Source organism: Lepidochelys kempii, chromosome 1, assembly GCF_965140265.1.
Source record: "Lepidochelys kempii isolate rLepKem1 chromosome 1, rLepKem1.hap2, whole genome shotgun sequence".
NCBI classification, from domain to species: Eukaryota; Metazoa; Chordata; order Testudines; family Cheloniidae; genus Lepidochelys; species Lepidochelys kempii.
Window position 1 is genome coordinate 202632032 of NC_133256.1, and position 13192 is coordinate 202645223.

Below are 13192 nucleotides of genomic sequence, written 5' to 3' on the forward strand. Positions count from 1 at the left end.
CCCCGATGGCAGCAGTTTCCAAGGAGGCAAATGGGGCTCCGGAAGCATCCAGAACTAGTGCAGGAAATTGTCCGGTGTGGAGAGAGAGAGACGGAAACAGAAATAAATAAATAGAACTTCCAAGCCCATCCCCCACCCCATCTGCTCTGGCTGGTGGGTCTGTCTCTGCGTTGGCCCTTTGAAATCGGCCTGGCATGGCCAGCATCTCCTCGCTCACCTCTCTGATTCCATCGCCCGTTCTTGGGCTGGCAGTGGGTGCGTGAGCAGCAGAGCTGATGTCCTCCTTCCCCTGCCCCTTCCGGCTCTCCTCCTGAACCCCACCCAACTCGCCCACCCCTTGGAAATCAAAAAACGCCAAACTCCACATCAGGTGGAGATTAGAAACAAACGCGCATCCCCTGCAAGGGCCTGGCACCCTTGGGGCCCCTCCCTTGGCCTTGGTACATCTGTGAGATCCAGCTGATGTGGCGGAGCCCCCTGAGATTCTGAGGGCGGCGTGGCGAAGAAAGGACCATCGCATTGGTAGGTTAAAGTCTAGTGAAGGGGGGCGGGCACTAGGGAGAAGCATGTCTCCCCCTTCATCCTGTTTCAGGGAGAAAGAGGAGGGTCTCTTGGCCAGATCTCCACCCCATCTGGTACGATAGCTTCTTGCTTTCCTTACACCTGCTCTCACTTCCTACACCAGGGAGCCCGCCCGGCTCTGGGCTGGCACCATGACAGGCACAGCCCCTATCCGCTCCAACGTCGCCTGGCTCACGGCATAGGAGCGTGTGTGCTGAGGCCTTGGCTTGCGGCTGACTGAGCCATTGCTCCTGGCTACCTCCTGTGGGGAAGGTGCCGTGCTGGCTGTCACCACCAGCGTCTTGGGTGGAGCTGGGGACGGGTGGCCTCCATTAGCATAGACAGGGCGAGTGTTGGTGCTCCCAGAGCGGGAGAAGGGCTGGCGCACGTCGTTGTTATTGCTGAAGCGGGTGAAGGAGTTGATGGCATGATTGGCTTTGGGGTCATTCCAGTAGCGGCTGTTGTAGGTGTTGGAGGAGGTAAGGGTGTCATTCTCTGAGGATGATGCATCACCATGGAACGCTTTCATGGCCGAAGAGCATTTGGGTGGCAGGTCGTCCTCCCTAGAAACAGAGGGCAGGAGATCAGAGTCCTGTCTGTGACCCCTTCATGCCCCTGACCTCCTTCCACAGAGCAGGGCGCAGTTTTTCACACAAAAAATATTTGGCAACAAATACTGATTTGGTGACACCGAAACATTGTGTGAATTCATGTTGATTTCACTGAACTGTCTGTTTTGTTTTGTTTTGTTTTGGGGTGGGGGAGACATCAAAAGAAAATTCAGGTAAATTAATGGTTCCATTATCAGAGTTCTAAAGGAATTCTTATTTCAAAATGTCCTTTAATTTTATTTTTAAAACTTGTAAAAATGCTCAAAATCAAAATGAAACAATTTGTTTGACCCAAAATGATATTTTTTAAATTTGCTAAAAATTTCAAACAGTTTTGTGGGCAGGGGGCCTGAAACAAGGTGGGTATTTTTCATAATTGCTAACAAACCAAAAAATCTGTTACTCACCCAGCTCTACTGGCAGCGGTGATCAAAGGTGGCAGGTGATGGATGCAGTAACCAAGGGCCTGATCACACCTCATCCGTCATGACTCTCATCTTAGTTCTTATTAATTATCCCACCTGCTAGCATTGTGCCACTGAGGCAAAGATCCCATGGGAAGCAGCTGTGTGTTTGCGGGGCGAGGATGCTAACCAGGGACAGGGCTGTAACCTTGGACAAAGTCTCTTCTCTCTCCCCAGAGCCCTCCCCCACTGCTCTTTGGTACCATGGCATAGGATACCTCACTCATCTTATACCCACATTCATCCCTTCAGTTTTGAAATCTCTCTCCCCACATAGCCACTGCTGTCAGCCTCCATCCCCCTTGTGTAAAGACAGGGTATGCAAAAATCTCCCACCCCCGCCGCCTCACCTACAAGAATTCAGACCTCCTCTGCTCATCCAAAAATTTGCTATCACTATCATTTGCCTCCATTTTCTGGATGCAGGTGCTCTTGGCAGCCCCAGTGAACATCAGTGGGATTAGCAGGGGGAAGTGAAGATCACTCAGAGCCAGCCCTGACCCAAGGTTCATTGCCATCTGTCTGCCCTGAGTCCAACCTTATCTCATTGGGAATCTCCTCCTCTTCTTCCTCCTTGTGTTTGTTCTTCCAGTAAACCAGTGCCACAGCCACCAAGACAATGCAAACAATGAGCACAACTGCACCCGTGGCAACGGCTCCAGCAATCAGGCCAACACTCCGGGGATGAGCTGTGGGGGACATGGAACAAAAAGGAAAGGAAGAAATCAGGGTTAGGGTGCAAGCTGGAGCTCTACTGGTTGGAGCTAGGGAATAACATGGTGGCCCAGATGGGTCTCCATCCCCACAGTCGTGGGCACTAAGATCCTACCCCGTAGAGGTGTGATGGCTCGGGGTATACATGGTTACACTGGTCACCAGAGCAGAGCTCAACAGCATGGTCAAACCTCCCATTGGAATGTACTTACGTGCAATGACTTGCAGGTCCAGAAGGCAGGTGCTGGTTCCAATGGCATTAGAAGCCACGCACTGGTAAAGACCTGACGACACAGTGCTGATATTCCGGAGGGTGACCGTGCCCTGGACTTGGTCTACACAAGCAGGAAGAAAAAGAAGGATTTATACATAACCTCTCCAGAAAACCATGAAAAGGCAAATCCAGCAAATAGAGAATTCTGGTGTGAGACTCTTAAGAGATAAATAAATTAGGAAATAACTTTCAGATGGAAGCATCTCACACACACACACACACACACACACACACACAGATTAGATCTTAAGGAGCTTACAGTAGATGTTTCTTTTTCTTTTTATAGATGAATTTTTCTACATGAAAGCTTGGGGCTGATATTGTGCATGAGAAGAGAGCCAGGCAAAATACAAGCAAGGAATGTGTAACCTTCACCACACAGCTCTTCCCATAAAATTCAATCCTGCCCTGCAGTCCCCTCTGCTAGTCCAGTCCTGGGCTCTCCATACAGCTTTGCCAATGCCCCTCACTCCTGTTTTATACAAAAATGAAAGGATCCCATACCAACTGAAAGTCTGGAGTAAGTTAAGGTAGAAGACTAGAAATAGGCGGGTTGCCGTTTGGCCAGTACACCAAGACAAACTTCTATGTCTCACAAGTGGTACCATGGGATTTTTTCAGAACCAAAAGTGATCAGGGCCCTAGCTTTATTTCACATCTGGAGGACAGCTGATCCAGAAGCACAGCACCCCTCGGCACAACACTGGGGAATAGGGGTAAATCCTCAGATTCAACAAATTGCAAAATTCTTCGGGTGATCCTAAGGCTACGTTTCCATAATTTCCAGTCCTTGGCTATTTGAGTTTACTTTGAAATGCATTTTAATCTGTGAGGCCCCCAAAATCAGTAGTAACCTGTGAACATTTTGGCCACATTTTTTTTTTTTGTTGAACAGTTGTAGCCCAAGAGGCATTTCCCATATGAAGAAATACTATAGTGAGAATGGCCACTAGAGGGCACCCAAGACACTATGGCTGTCAAGTCACCCTTTTATTCCCCACATGGTACCTTCTTTACAAATAAGTGACTGTGCAGTGACTCAGGGGAGTCTTGATAAGTCGTGTCATCACTGGCAGCACAGACAAAACCAAGCAAATTAGCCACCTGGGGAAGAGGAAGATAATAGAGCGAGCACCTTGCGTGGCAGTCGGGGGTAGCCTGGGGGCATTGTCCAACTTCTCCCAGAGGTATGTCGGCCGAGGGATGCCTTCTTCTGAGTTGCAGGTCAGGGTGATATCACTGCCAACATCCAGGGACCCCTGAATTCTGCAGAGCGGAGCGGAAGGAGGAACTACAATGAGAGCAGAGGGGAAAGCAACAGCATGTCAGGAGGCATATCCAACAAAGGTCCTGGGTTCTTGTTGCTCACCCGCTGCCTATGAGTGTGCCCCCAGGTCCAAGAAAACAGTGTCATGGATGTGAGCAACAGCGTGCAGCTGAAAGGCAGTGAAAGGGCAGAATGGGGAAGGGGGGAGACTGACAGGGAAGTCACAGACACAGGAGCCCCACTAAGACTCTGGCACGAAAAAGGAAAGTGTAACTTTGTCCTGGCCACTTTGCATTTGACCCATGCCTGGGAAGAAGAGCATCTGCAGTTCCCTCGCTGGGATCACATGATAAATCCTTCCTTCATTAAATCCTCCTGCTCCATAGCATATGCTGGTTACGGGCTGAGGACGGGAAAATGTTTGCCCCCATGAAACAGTAATGGCACATTGGCCAAGTGAATTACTGGGGGATCTACAACCTACTCTGAAGCACTCAGTACAGGCCACTTTTAGGGGAGAGAAACCAGAGTCAAGAACCACAGGTCTGTTCCATTCTCTTGTTGTTATGTAGGAAACTGTCATGGCCTCTTTAATATACCTACCCGCAAGACACCCTCATCCCCTCAATACATTCCCCAAAGCACCTCACATCCTAGCCCCAAGAGCCCTTTGTCCCTCCAATATGTACACATGCACAAGATACCTTCCCATACCCCCGAGTACAGCCATCAGCCCCACCTCACAACCTACCCCCAGTGTTTCCAGGTCACCCCCAACAAACACCCATACTGTCTTGTTCCTCGATGCATATCCCACCACACACATAGAGAACTCCCTTGTCTCCCCACTCCCAATACACACACCCAAGACGGTGAGTCCAATGACTCCAATGTTCCTGCCACCTCGGTCTGGAAGGTTGTTGACCAAACACTGGTACGTGCCAGTGTCCGAAAGCTGGGTATTGTTGATGAAGATGGAGGCACTGGTGGTTGGCATTGTCCCTGCAAACCCCACTCGCCCATGGAACTGGGGTGCACCACCAAAGATCTGCCCCCCTTGGTAGAGAATAACCTAGAAAAGAAAGAAGGATTGGACATCTCTCTGTACTGGCTGCTGTGAAGAAGCAAAGTGTGTATTACAATGAGGGGCAAATCAGAAAGGGCCAGCTCCTTATGGACCTCAGTGAAACCGAATGCCAATTGACAGTAGCTCCCATGCGGATGCACCGTGATAGCGGATTTCCTCTAAGGGATGATAGCACAGGAACTCAGCAGTGGCCTCAGAGGCAGAGTGTGTGTGTGTCAGTAACACACTGCGACGGGCTCTCTTCTCAGAGGCAATGTGCCAGGTTCCCAAGTGTATTTCTCTGACTGGATCTGGGATGTCTGCCTCCTCCTTCTCCTCCATGCGATGCCAGTATCCACCAGGTGGGATGGACTCTGAGAGAATGAATCTCCGTGGCTTCCTGAGCTGCAGCCCTGAGTGTTTTGTTGGAGACAGGCACTGGTGGGTGAGCAGCCAGGGTCACTTTAGTTCTCCCCTTGGTGGAGCTGCCCTAAAATGATTTGAAACTGCCCGTTCAGTTCATTGCAATGATCCTCACCACCAGGCAGCCAGGCCCCAGGAAATAACAAAGGGGTACAGTCATTAGTCACCGATTGCTAACACAGCTGGAACAACAACATGAGCTGCTGAAAACCAACCGCGCTTCACTGGTGGATTCCAGAATTCACAACGGAACCTCAAATGCCGAGGGAGGTGAGCTGGCCTGGGACAAGTGAATTTCAGAACAAGGTTTTCTAATGTTTTCTAGCCGTCTGAGCATAAGGCCCAGTGGTGCTCAAACTATGGTCCCTGGTCCACCACAGAGATATTGAGTCCCTCCTGATGTCCTTCAGAATGAAACCTCACAAGCAACAAGCAATGGGGTGTTAGGAGGACTGGTGGGTCCATGAGAACATCTGTCTCTTAAACAGTGTTCTGCAGAATGGAAGTACTGCAGAACCCCAGTACAAAGGGATCCATCATCCTTTCAGCTTCAGCCTCAACTGCTTCCAGATCCTCCAGAGCCACCTCCGATCCCACACCACAGAGTGCCCCAAGCTGGGCCATTCTCCAAGTGCCCCATTCTACCCACAGAATATCTGGAATCCAGAGCAGCTCATGCTACACTGGAAACCTGCCCAGTGTGTAAGTCAAACCAGAACAACTGAGGAGACAGGATACAAGTTAGGTGCCAAATAAGGTAGTGGGGAAAGAATTAGAAACACGAGGCAAGAGTAAGGAACACAGGGCACATACAGCAACATGGGAAGAAATGCTAGGACACAGGGTGACAATTGGAGACACAGAAAGATGTAAAAGCACAGAGGCAATATTGGTTATAAAAGGGCAGCAGAGCTAGATGGGATGACGATTGAGGCACTATAAATTCTGCCAAAGAACCTCAGTCCTGACCTTCATCACCCTACTGCTCCACTGCCCAGGAAGGCTTTGTCTTCTGGGATGCCCTATCCTGAGTCAGGAGCTGGTGATGCTAATGCAGAAGTCCAGCTATTGCACAGGTTTTCTGCACTAGAATCCAGACGGGTGATCAGACAGCCCACACCCAACACACGCATCCCTGCCCAAGTGGTGTTGATGGGACCAGGGAAGACAAAGACACAGAGAGCTCCATGTTCCAATGAAGACTGGTACCTGTTCCGGCTGGTTGGCGTTGGAGAGGGGGATGACCATCCAGATGACATTAAGATTAGTGAGGGCAGCGCTAGTGGTGAAGGTACAGGGCAGGATTGCTGTCTGTCCCCGAGCAACCTGGATACTTCCTGAGCTCACTGACACCTCCAGGGGGCTCACCAGACCTGTAAAGAAAGGGACACAAAGTTCAAACATCCAGCCCCTTCCCTGCGGTCTTGCAATGCCACCCTTTTCACGCAGCACTATTCATGAGTGCGGCATGGCACCAGCATTGAGCCAGGGACAGCAGTCCCTTTCCAACCACCACAGGCCAAAAAGGGCGACCTCATCCCCCAGTGCTTTGCAAAATGGAGCCATTTTCCCCAGAGCCATTGCAAAAGGCAAAGGTGAAATGGCGGCCATCTTAACTGAGGACATTCTGGCTTCAGTCCCTTTAAAAATAACAGGGCCCATTTTGAAGACAGGGAAAAATCTGCAAGAGAAGCTAAGCTGTCCTAGAGATAATGAACGGCATTTGAAAACCCACCCAACATCGAGAAAGCGGGCACTTCTGAAGTTGCCCAAGAAGGGAAACCAGGTACAAGGGTTTTAACAACAGGGTAGTGAGATGAGAGAGAAACAACTCATGTTAAAGGAGACATGCAATTAGCTCTCCATTTTTTCTCCAACAAAATCCAGTATGAACAGGAAAGTTTTCTTGATTGTTTTACATTTAAAAGGGTTAAAAATAATATCTGTTTTTAAATCCCAATTTCTTCCTGTGTGATTATAATGGCTCCTGACGCTGAAAGAACAGATTGAAGCAAAATGACTTTACAGAATTCACTTTTTTTGCATTTTATTCAGGCTGGATAATGCAAGTAGCCTGATCGGCCTCACTTTGACTCCGAGTCGTTTTCAGTTTCCAGCTCTCATGCACTGGCTCAGGGCTTCAATGTTTGGGTTGCAAACCATGCAGGGAGAGATTTAAATCCATACAGCCAAACTCTGTCCATATGAAAATTAACAAGAAAACTCTGCAAAGATTTCTATTAACATTAGGTTTTTTTAAAAAGGTTTTTTCCCCTCCCACAAAATCTAAATATTGGGTTCAAGCCACCAACTCGCATCACTTTAAATGCCAATCAGTCCTTCTCACGTTTAACCTATACGTGAGGCCTCTATGGGGCACAGTAAGATATTACCAGCTATCAGATCTTATCAGGATGCTGATAACACCCAGCTGTACGACTCCTGACTACGGACAGCCCTGCCACCTTCTGTCCTAATGAAAGGGGGTCAGAAATTTTCCAATGGAACATTTTTCTGTTGGGAGGTGCCCATGTGGGTTGAAATCAAAATGTTCTGGGGAAAAGTGTTGATTTCTACAAAATATCAATGGAAAACAGATTTCGACACCTGCCTCATTTTGTGCCATCTTGCCCACTCAGCCTCCTTGGCAGCCTGGCTGGCAGGCTAATGGGGAACAAGAAGCTTGGAAGTCAAAGTCGCCTTTCAGTTCCTTGGCACTCCCTGGTTCCCCAAACTGTCCAACTCCTGGGGCTCCAGGCAGCTCTGGGAGCCTCAGAAATGTTTTTGAAAAGGTCAGAGTGACATTTTCGAATTCCCCTTCTGCGGGAAATGTAAAAATATTATTTGTCTGCCCTGTTTCAGAATTCTGTTTTTTATTTTGAATTTCAGAATTTCCTGCTGAAACATTTCAGCCAGCTCTTGTCCTACTATCGGAGAGAACTTGGAGCTGTGGGAAGAAACAGCTGGCTTAAGTTCAAGCCAGCAAGCTACTATCAGGGGATGTTGGCAGTAAGCGGAAATAGTAAGAGCTAGCAGGCATGACCTCCCCTCAGGACATGGCCTCTGCCTTACAACCACTAAGGCAAAAGGCAAACTTAGGATCCTTTTGGACTCCTGACTTGCTCAGGGATGGCCACACAGCACTAGAAGCCAAAATGCCAGAAATGGTCCCTTCAACTTAGGCAGGTCAGGAGATTGCATCCGTTGATGTTACCCTAACGTGTTCCACACTCTGTGTCACCAAGACTGGACTATTGTGATGCAGTTTATCTAGGGCTAAACCCAAAGGCTACTATGAAGTTTCAACTGGGCCAACACACCACCTGCTAAAGAGGAGAAATATATCTTTGCCCTAATAAAGTATCTTAAGAACCCAGCCATTGACTGATGTATGTTCTCATCCTAACATGGGGAGCCAGGGTCTTCAGTGATGCCCACTGTAGTCTAATGAAGTAATCCTTATGAGCCTCGCAAATAGAGGGAAAAGGCTGTCCACAAATATTCATCTGAATTTGAAAAAAAATGTGGATTCAGTCATGTTCATGACTCTTCCACGTTCACTGTCTACAGACTCGCAAGTGCTCAAACTTGCTGATGACACTACTCAGGAAAAGGGAATTTTACACCTGTGTATTCGCCAACAAAAACTGTTCCAGTTTGTGGTGCAGGATTGTTACATAAGGCATCCAATCAGGGAAATGAAATAACATCATGTGGTTTATGTAACCAACTAGCATGGCACAATTGCTAATACTTGCAACAAACTGCAGAATAATAAAAATACTAAAATAATTCTGACAACAACATGCATCATTATTTCCTTTCAAAATGTGAAAATAATTTTGAATGAAGAACACATTTAAGAATTTCCCAATCACTTTGTGAACAAGTCACAAAAAGAAAGAAAATGGGGATTATTTATCCAGCTCTGAATGCACGCCTGACTTGGAATAATGACCACCCAAATGGGAAGCAAAGCAAGCACCGCACTCCAACGTCTACACTGCAAAAAGGTGTGCTAACCCAGGGTAAATTAGCAGCAAAGCCACGGCAACTTGGCTTTTAACTCAGACTGGCAGCATGAGTTCAACCCCAGGCTGCCCTAGAGCCTTTAACTCAAGCTGCTAAACTGAGTTAAAAGCTGAGGTGCTGTGACTTCACTACTCTTTTAACTCCAGTTAACTAACGTGGGTTAGCTAACCCAAGTTACGAATATGCCTGTTTTGGCAGTGTAGACACACCCTGAGTTACCAAAGCAGCCATGGAACAGGTACCTGCTCTGTAGGAGGAATGGGGCTCCTTGTTATTCCTGGCATTGGTTATCCCACACAGCTCTGCCAATGCCCCTCAGTCTTGATCTGCAGTCTTCCCTACTATTCCAGCCCTGGGCTCCCCACGCACAGCTCTGCCAATGCCCCTCACTCCTACCTTGCAGCCCCCACCCCTCTGGGATCCCAGTCCCCGACCACTCTTCCAAACAACTGCAATGCTGAAGTGCAACACTCCCAGCTATTCCAGGACACAGTCAATCAGTGCTGCTAAACTGTGTGGTGTGGTTTTAGAAGAGGGCACTAGGGGATAGCGGAGACCCAAACACATTTCTCTTGCCTAGGGTACATCTGAACCTGGACGTGCACTATACGAATTCAGTGCACTGCTCGATACCTTCCCTCCTTGCTGAGCTGCTCCACTCTCACTCGGCCACCTTGCCCCACATTTCAGGCGCTGCCGTCGCCCGGAGTGTTCCAATGCTGTCAGCTGCTCTTTGGCCCCGAGTGCCCAGGATGCAGGAAGCAGATAAAAGACAAAGATTCATGTTGCTAAGCTAAGTGGCACCTGCAGGGCTCCAGCTGGGGAAAACACACGCAACAGCTTCTGACAAGCAAACTTAACAAAGGTGACAGGGGAGCGGGAGACTGTGCGTGTGCAGAGTTATCCTGCACCAATGTAAACAGAGAGACCAGCACACACACAGCACCAGGGGGTCAGTACTACAAAGTGACTCCTCTGCCAGGGAGACAGTCTAATGCCGAGTGGAAACAGCAAAGATCAAATGCTCTTTACAGGCTCCTCATTTTAGCATAAGTCCCCCCTTTTGTTTATATCTCAGACAAATAAAAATGATTATAATAAATATCTACACACAAAGACACGCATACCCCATTGGCAGACACGCACAGACACACCAACACAAAGACACATGCAGACACAATAATACACATGCCCCAGCACAGCCAGATGCGTGTGCTGACACACACATATGCAGACACAAACATAGACATGCATGCAGATGCCCTCCCATTACTACAATGTGAAGGGTTACAAGTTTAAATGTTAAAAAAACAGGAGTTGCAAGTGTCTCGTTTCCGCATTGAACAAACTCGGCCCATTACCTAACCAGGGGGATGTAGATTTTGTACTTAATATGAATATTAAGGTTTGGATTTTCAAAGCAACCTAAAGGAATTAGGTGCCCCATTTGGGCAGCTAAACCCCTTAGACTCCTTAAAAATCCCAGGCTAATATATCAGATTACACACCAGAACAAAAAGCAACAGACAACTCGGTGAAAGTTGTGTTAAAGGCCCCCCTTTTATTAAAATGAGCATCCCCAAGCATTCAATAAGCTTAAACTGCCTGTCAGAAGCAACCGCCTCTCCCCTGTAAGCAATAATCACCTGGAATCGATTCCAGCTACAGTAGCCTCTCCTAGCTTTGGACTTCAATGTCCATAGGTGCACACTGGATATTCACAAGGGTCTCCTGACATACACTGGAGTCAGTGGAGTTAGACTGATACGAACCTGTGCAAGTGAGAGGCGAACCCAGCCCACAGCCTGTGCACAAGAGACTGAGCTTTGCTTTACATTTTGGTCCTGAAGCACCGGGGCGCAGCAGCTACATAGAATAAATGTTCCATTACTGTGTCACCAACTTCTAGGGGAACCAGCTGGCAGATTGATGTTTTGGCTACACGGGGAGCTTTAGAAATGACCATTCGGGTATTATTAAGCACTTGTATTTCTAGGACCTGGTTAACAAAGTAATTGTTGGCATTGGATCATTTTGATTTTATCTTTGATGGGATTCCCTCAGCTACCTTCTTTATCAGTTATGGGGCCACTGTACAACATTCATGCCACATGGTTCATACTCACACCTGTGGGATCTAGCCCCACAGCTGGCCTCAGGCTCCCTGCTTGTCCTGGAGTAAGAAAGAGGCAGATGCTACTAGTCTATTTGCTCCCACCCATGGATCTCTAGTCAAGACTGGTTGGGCTCAGAAACAATCAGGTGCAAATAAGGCCAGATAGACACGTGAGTACCTGCACACATCTCAGAGGCTGTAGTAGAGCGTGTCTTTAAGAAACCTGGCAGATACTCCCACCAGGACCTGCAGCTGGCTGGAACAGGGTGTGGTGCAGGCAAAGTGATTTCCGAGTAAGCTGCAATCAAGGTCCGTTTATTGGAACCTTGTGTGGAGTACAAAAATGCAGCAGTTGAATGAAGATCTATAATGTTTGCTAGGGAGGGGAGGAGAGACGTTGAGCTAAAGTTTCTATGTGTTTGTAGGGCAGGCCATAATCAGCTTTCACCATCATTTACAGAGATAACCCACGTTAACTAACGTGGGTTAGCTAACCTGAGTTAAGAATATGCTTGTTTTTGCAGTGTAGACACACCCTGAGTTATCAAAGCAACCAATGAACAGAAACCTGCTCTGAAGGAGGGATGGGGCTCCTTGTTATCCCTGGCCTTGGTTATCCCACAAAGCTCAGCCAGTGTTCCTCACTCCTACCCTGCAGCCCCCGCCAGTCCTGGGCTCCCCACCCAGCTCTGCCAATGCCCCTCACTCCTGCCCTGCAGCCTCCCCCGCCCCGCCACTATCCCAGTCCTGGGCTCCCCACACAGCTTTGCCTGTGCCCCTCATTATTAAGTATTCATATTTCTGGGACCTTGTACTTCTAGGACCTTGTTACTCTGGCGTTGCCTCCATGCTCAGGGATGTGAAATACTATCAGAGAAGTGCTCCTGTGCCTCCTTCAGTGGGGAAAGGAGGAGGGATCAGAGAGGGGACAGGAAAGGAAGGAAGTAACAGAGAAACTGAATCAATCCAACACCACCACCTCTACCTAAAGCAGAGATGGTGGGAGCAAAGCTTGAAGCTCTACCTGGAGCAGCGGAAAAGCCCCAGAAAAGGTGCAGAAGACACTTTGAAGGTTTTGGTTGCACTAGGAATGAGGGCCCAGAGAACACATACAAAGTGTGTTCAGAAAATTCTGTAACCCATGTAGAAATGTGGTGCTCAAGTGGGATAAATTCTGGGATCCTAGCCAGAGGGAGAAATGACAGAACTGTCTTTTACTGAGATTAAAGTAAAAACAAGTCGCTGTGAGTTTGACCCCACGATAGGCGAAATGACCTGGACAAAACTGTCTCCAGTACTAAAGAAGAGAGATTAAAAGAGAATGCTTCTATTGCTCCAGAGGCATGGTCTCACCATGCTATCCACCCCAGGTGAGCGGACATAGCAGGCAGATATGGTGCCAGAGCAACAGTAGGTCCCTCTCCTAGAATGGGAGAATCACACGTATAGGAGAGAGTGATATATGCAATGAACACTTTGGCTGCAGGACCTGCTAGCACAGCATCCATTTAAGAAGCCACTAGAGGAGACTCGCAGTCCCAAGTACTAATGACATTGATACAGAAAGGACGTCCAAGACACAAGAGGGATGTTGTCCCTGCCGATAATCCCTTCTGGCCTGTGAAGGAGCAACTGCATTGCCATGCAGCAATCCAGTTGGTAGG

General features: G+C 48.3%; 1 protein-coding gene across 1 annotated transcript in view; it reads right to left on the minus strand.

Annotated features, from left to right (window-relative positions):
• Positions 1–342: 342 nt before the first annotated feature.
• IGSF11 (immunoglobulin superfamily member 11) overlaps positions 343–13192 on the minus strand; it is a 147565-nt gene continuing 134715 nt past the window's right edge. Inside the window, exons 2-7 of the mRNA XM_073328958.1 lie at positions 6590–6753; positions 4756–4963; positions 3760–3915; positions 2563–2685; positions 2175–2325; positions 343–1124 (exon numbers count right to left, since the gene is read on the minus strand). Coding sequence (XP_073185059.1) covers positions 677–1124; positions 2175–2325; positions 2563–2685; positions 3760–3915; positions 4756–4963; positions 6590–6753 — 1250 coding nt within the window. The 3' untranslated portion in view covers positions 343–676. The remainder of the gene's footprint in view (positions 1125–2174; positions 2326–2562; positions 2686–3759; positions 3916–4755; positions 4964–6589; positions 6754–13192) is intronic.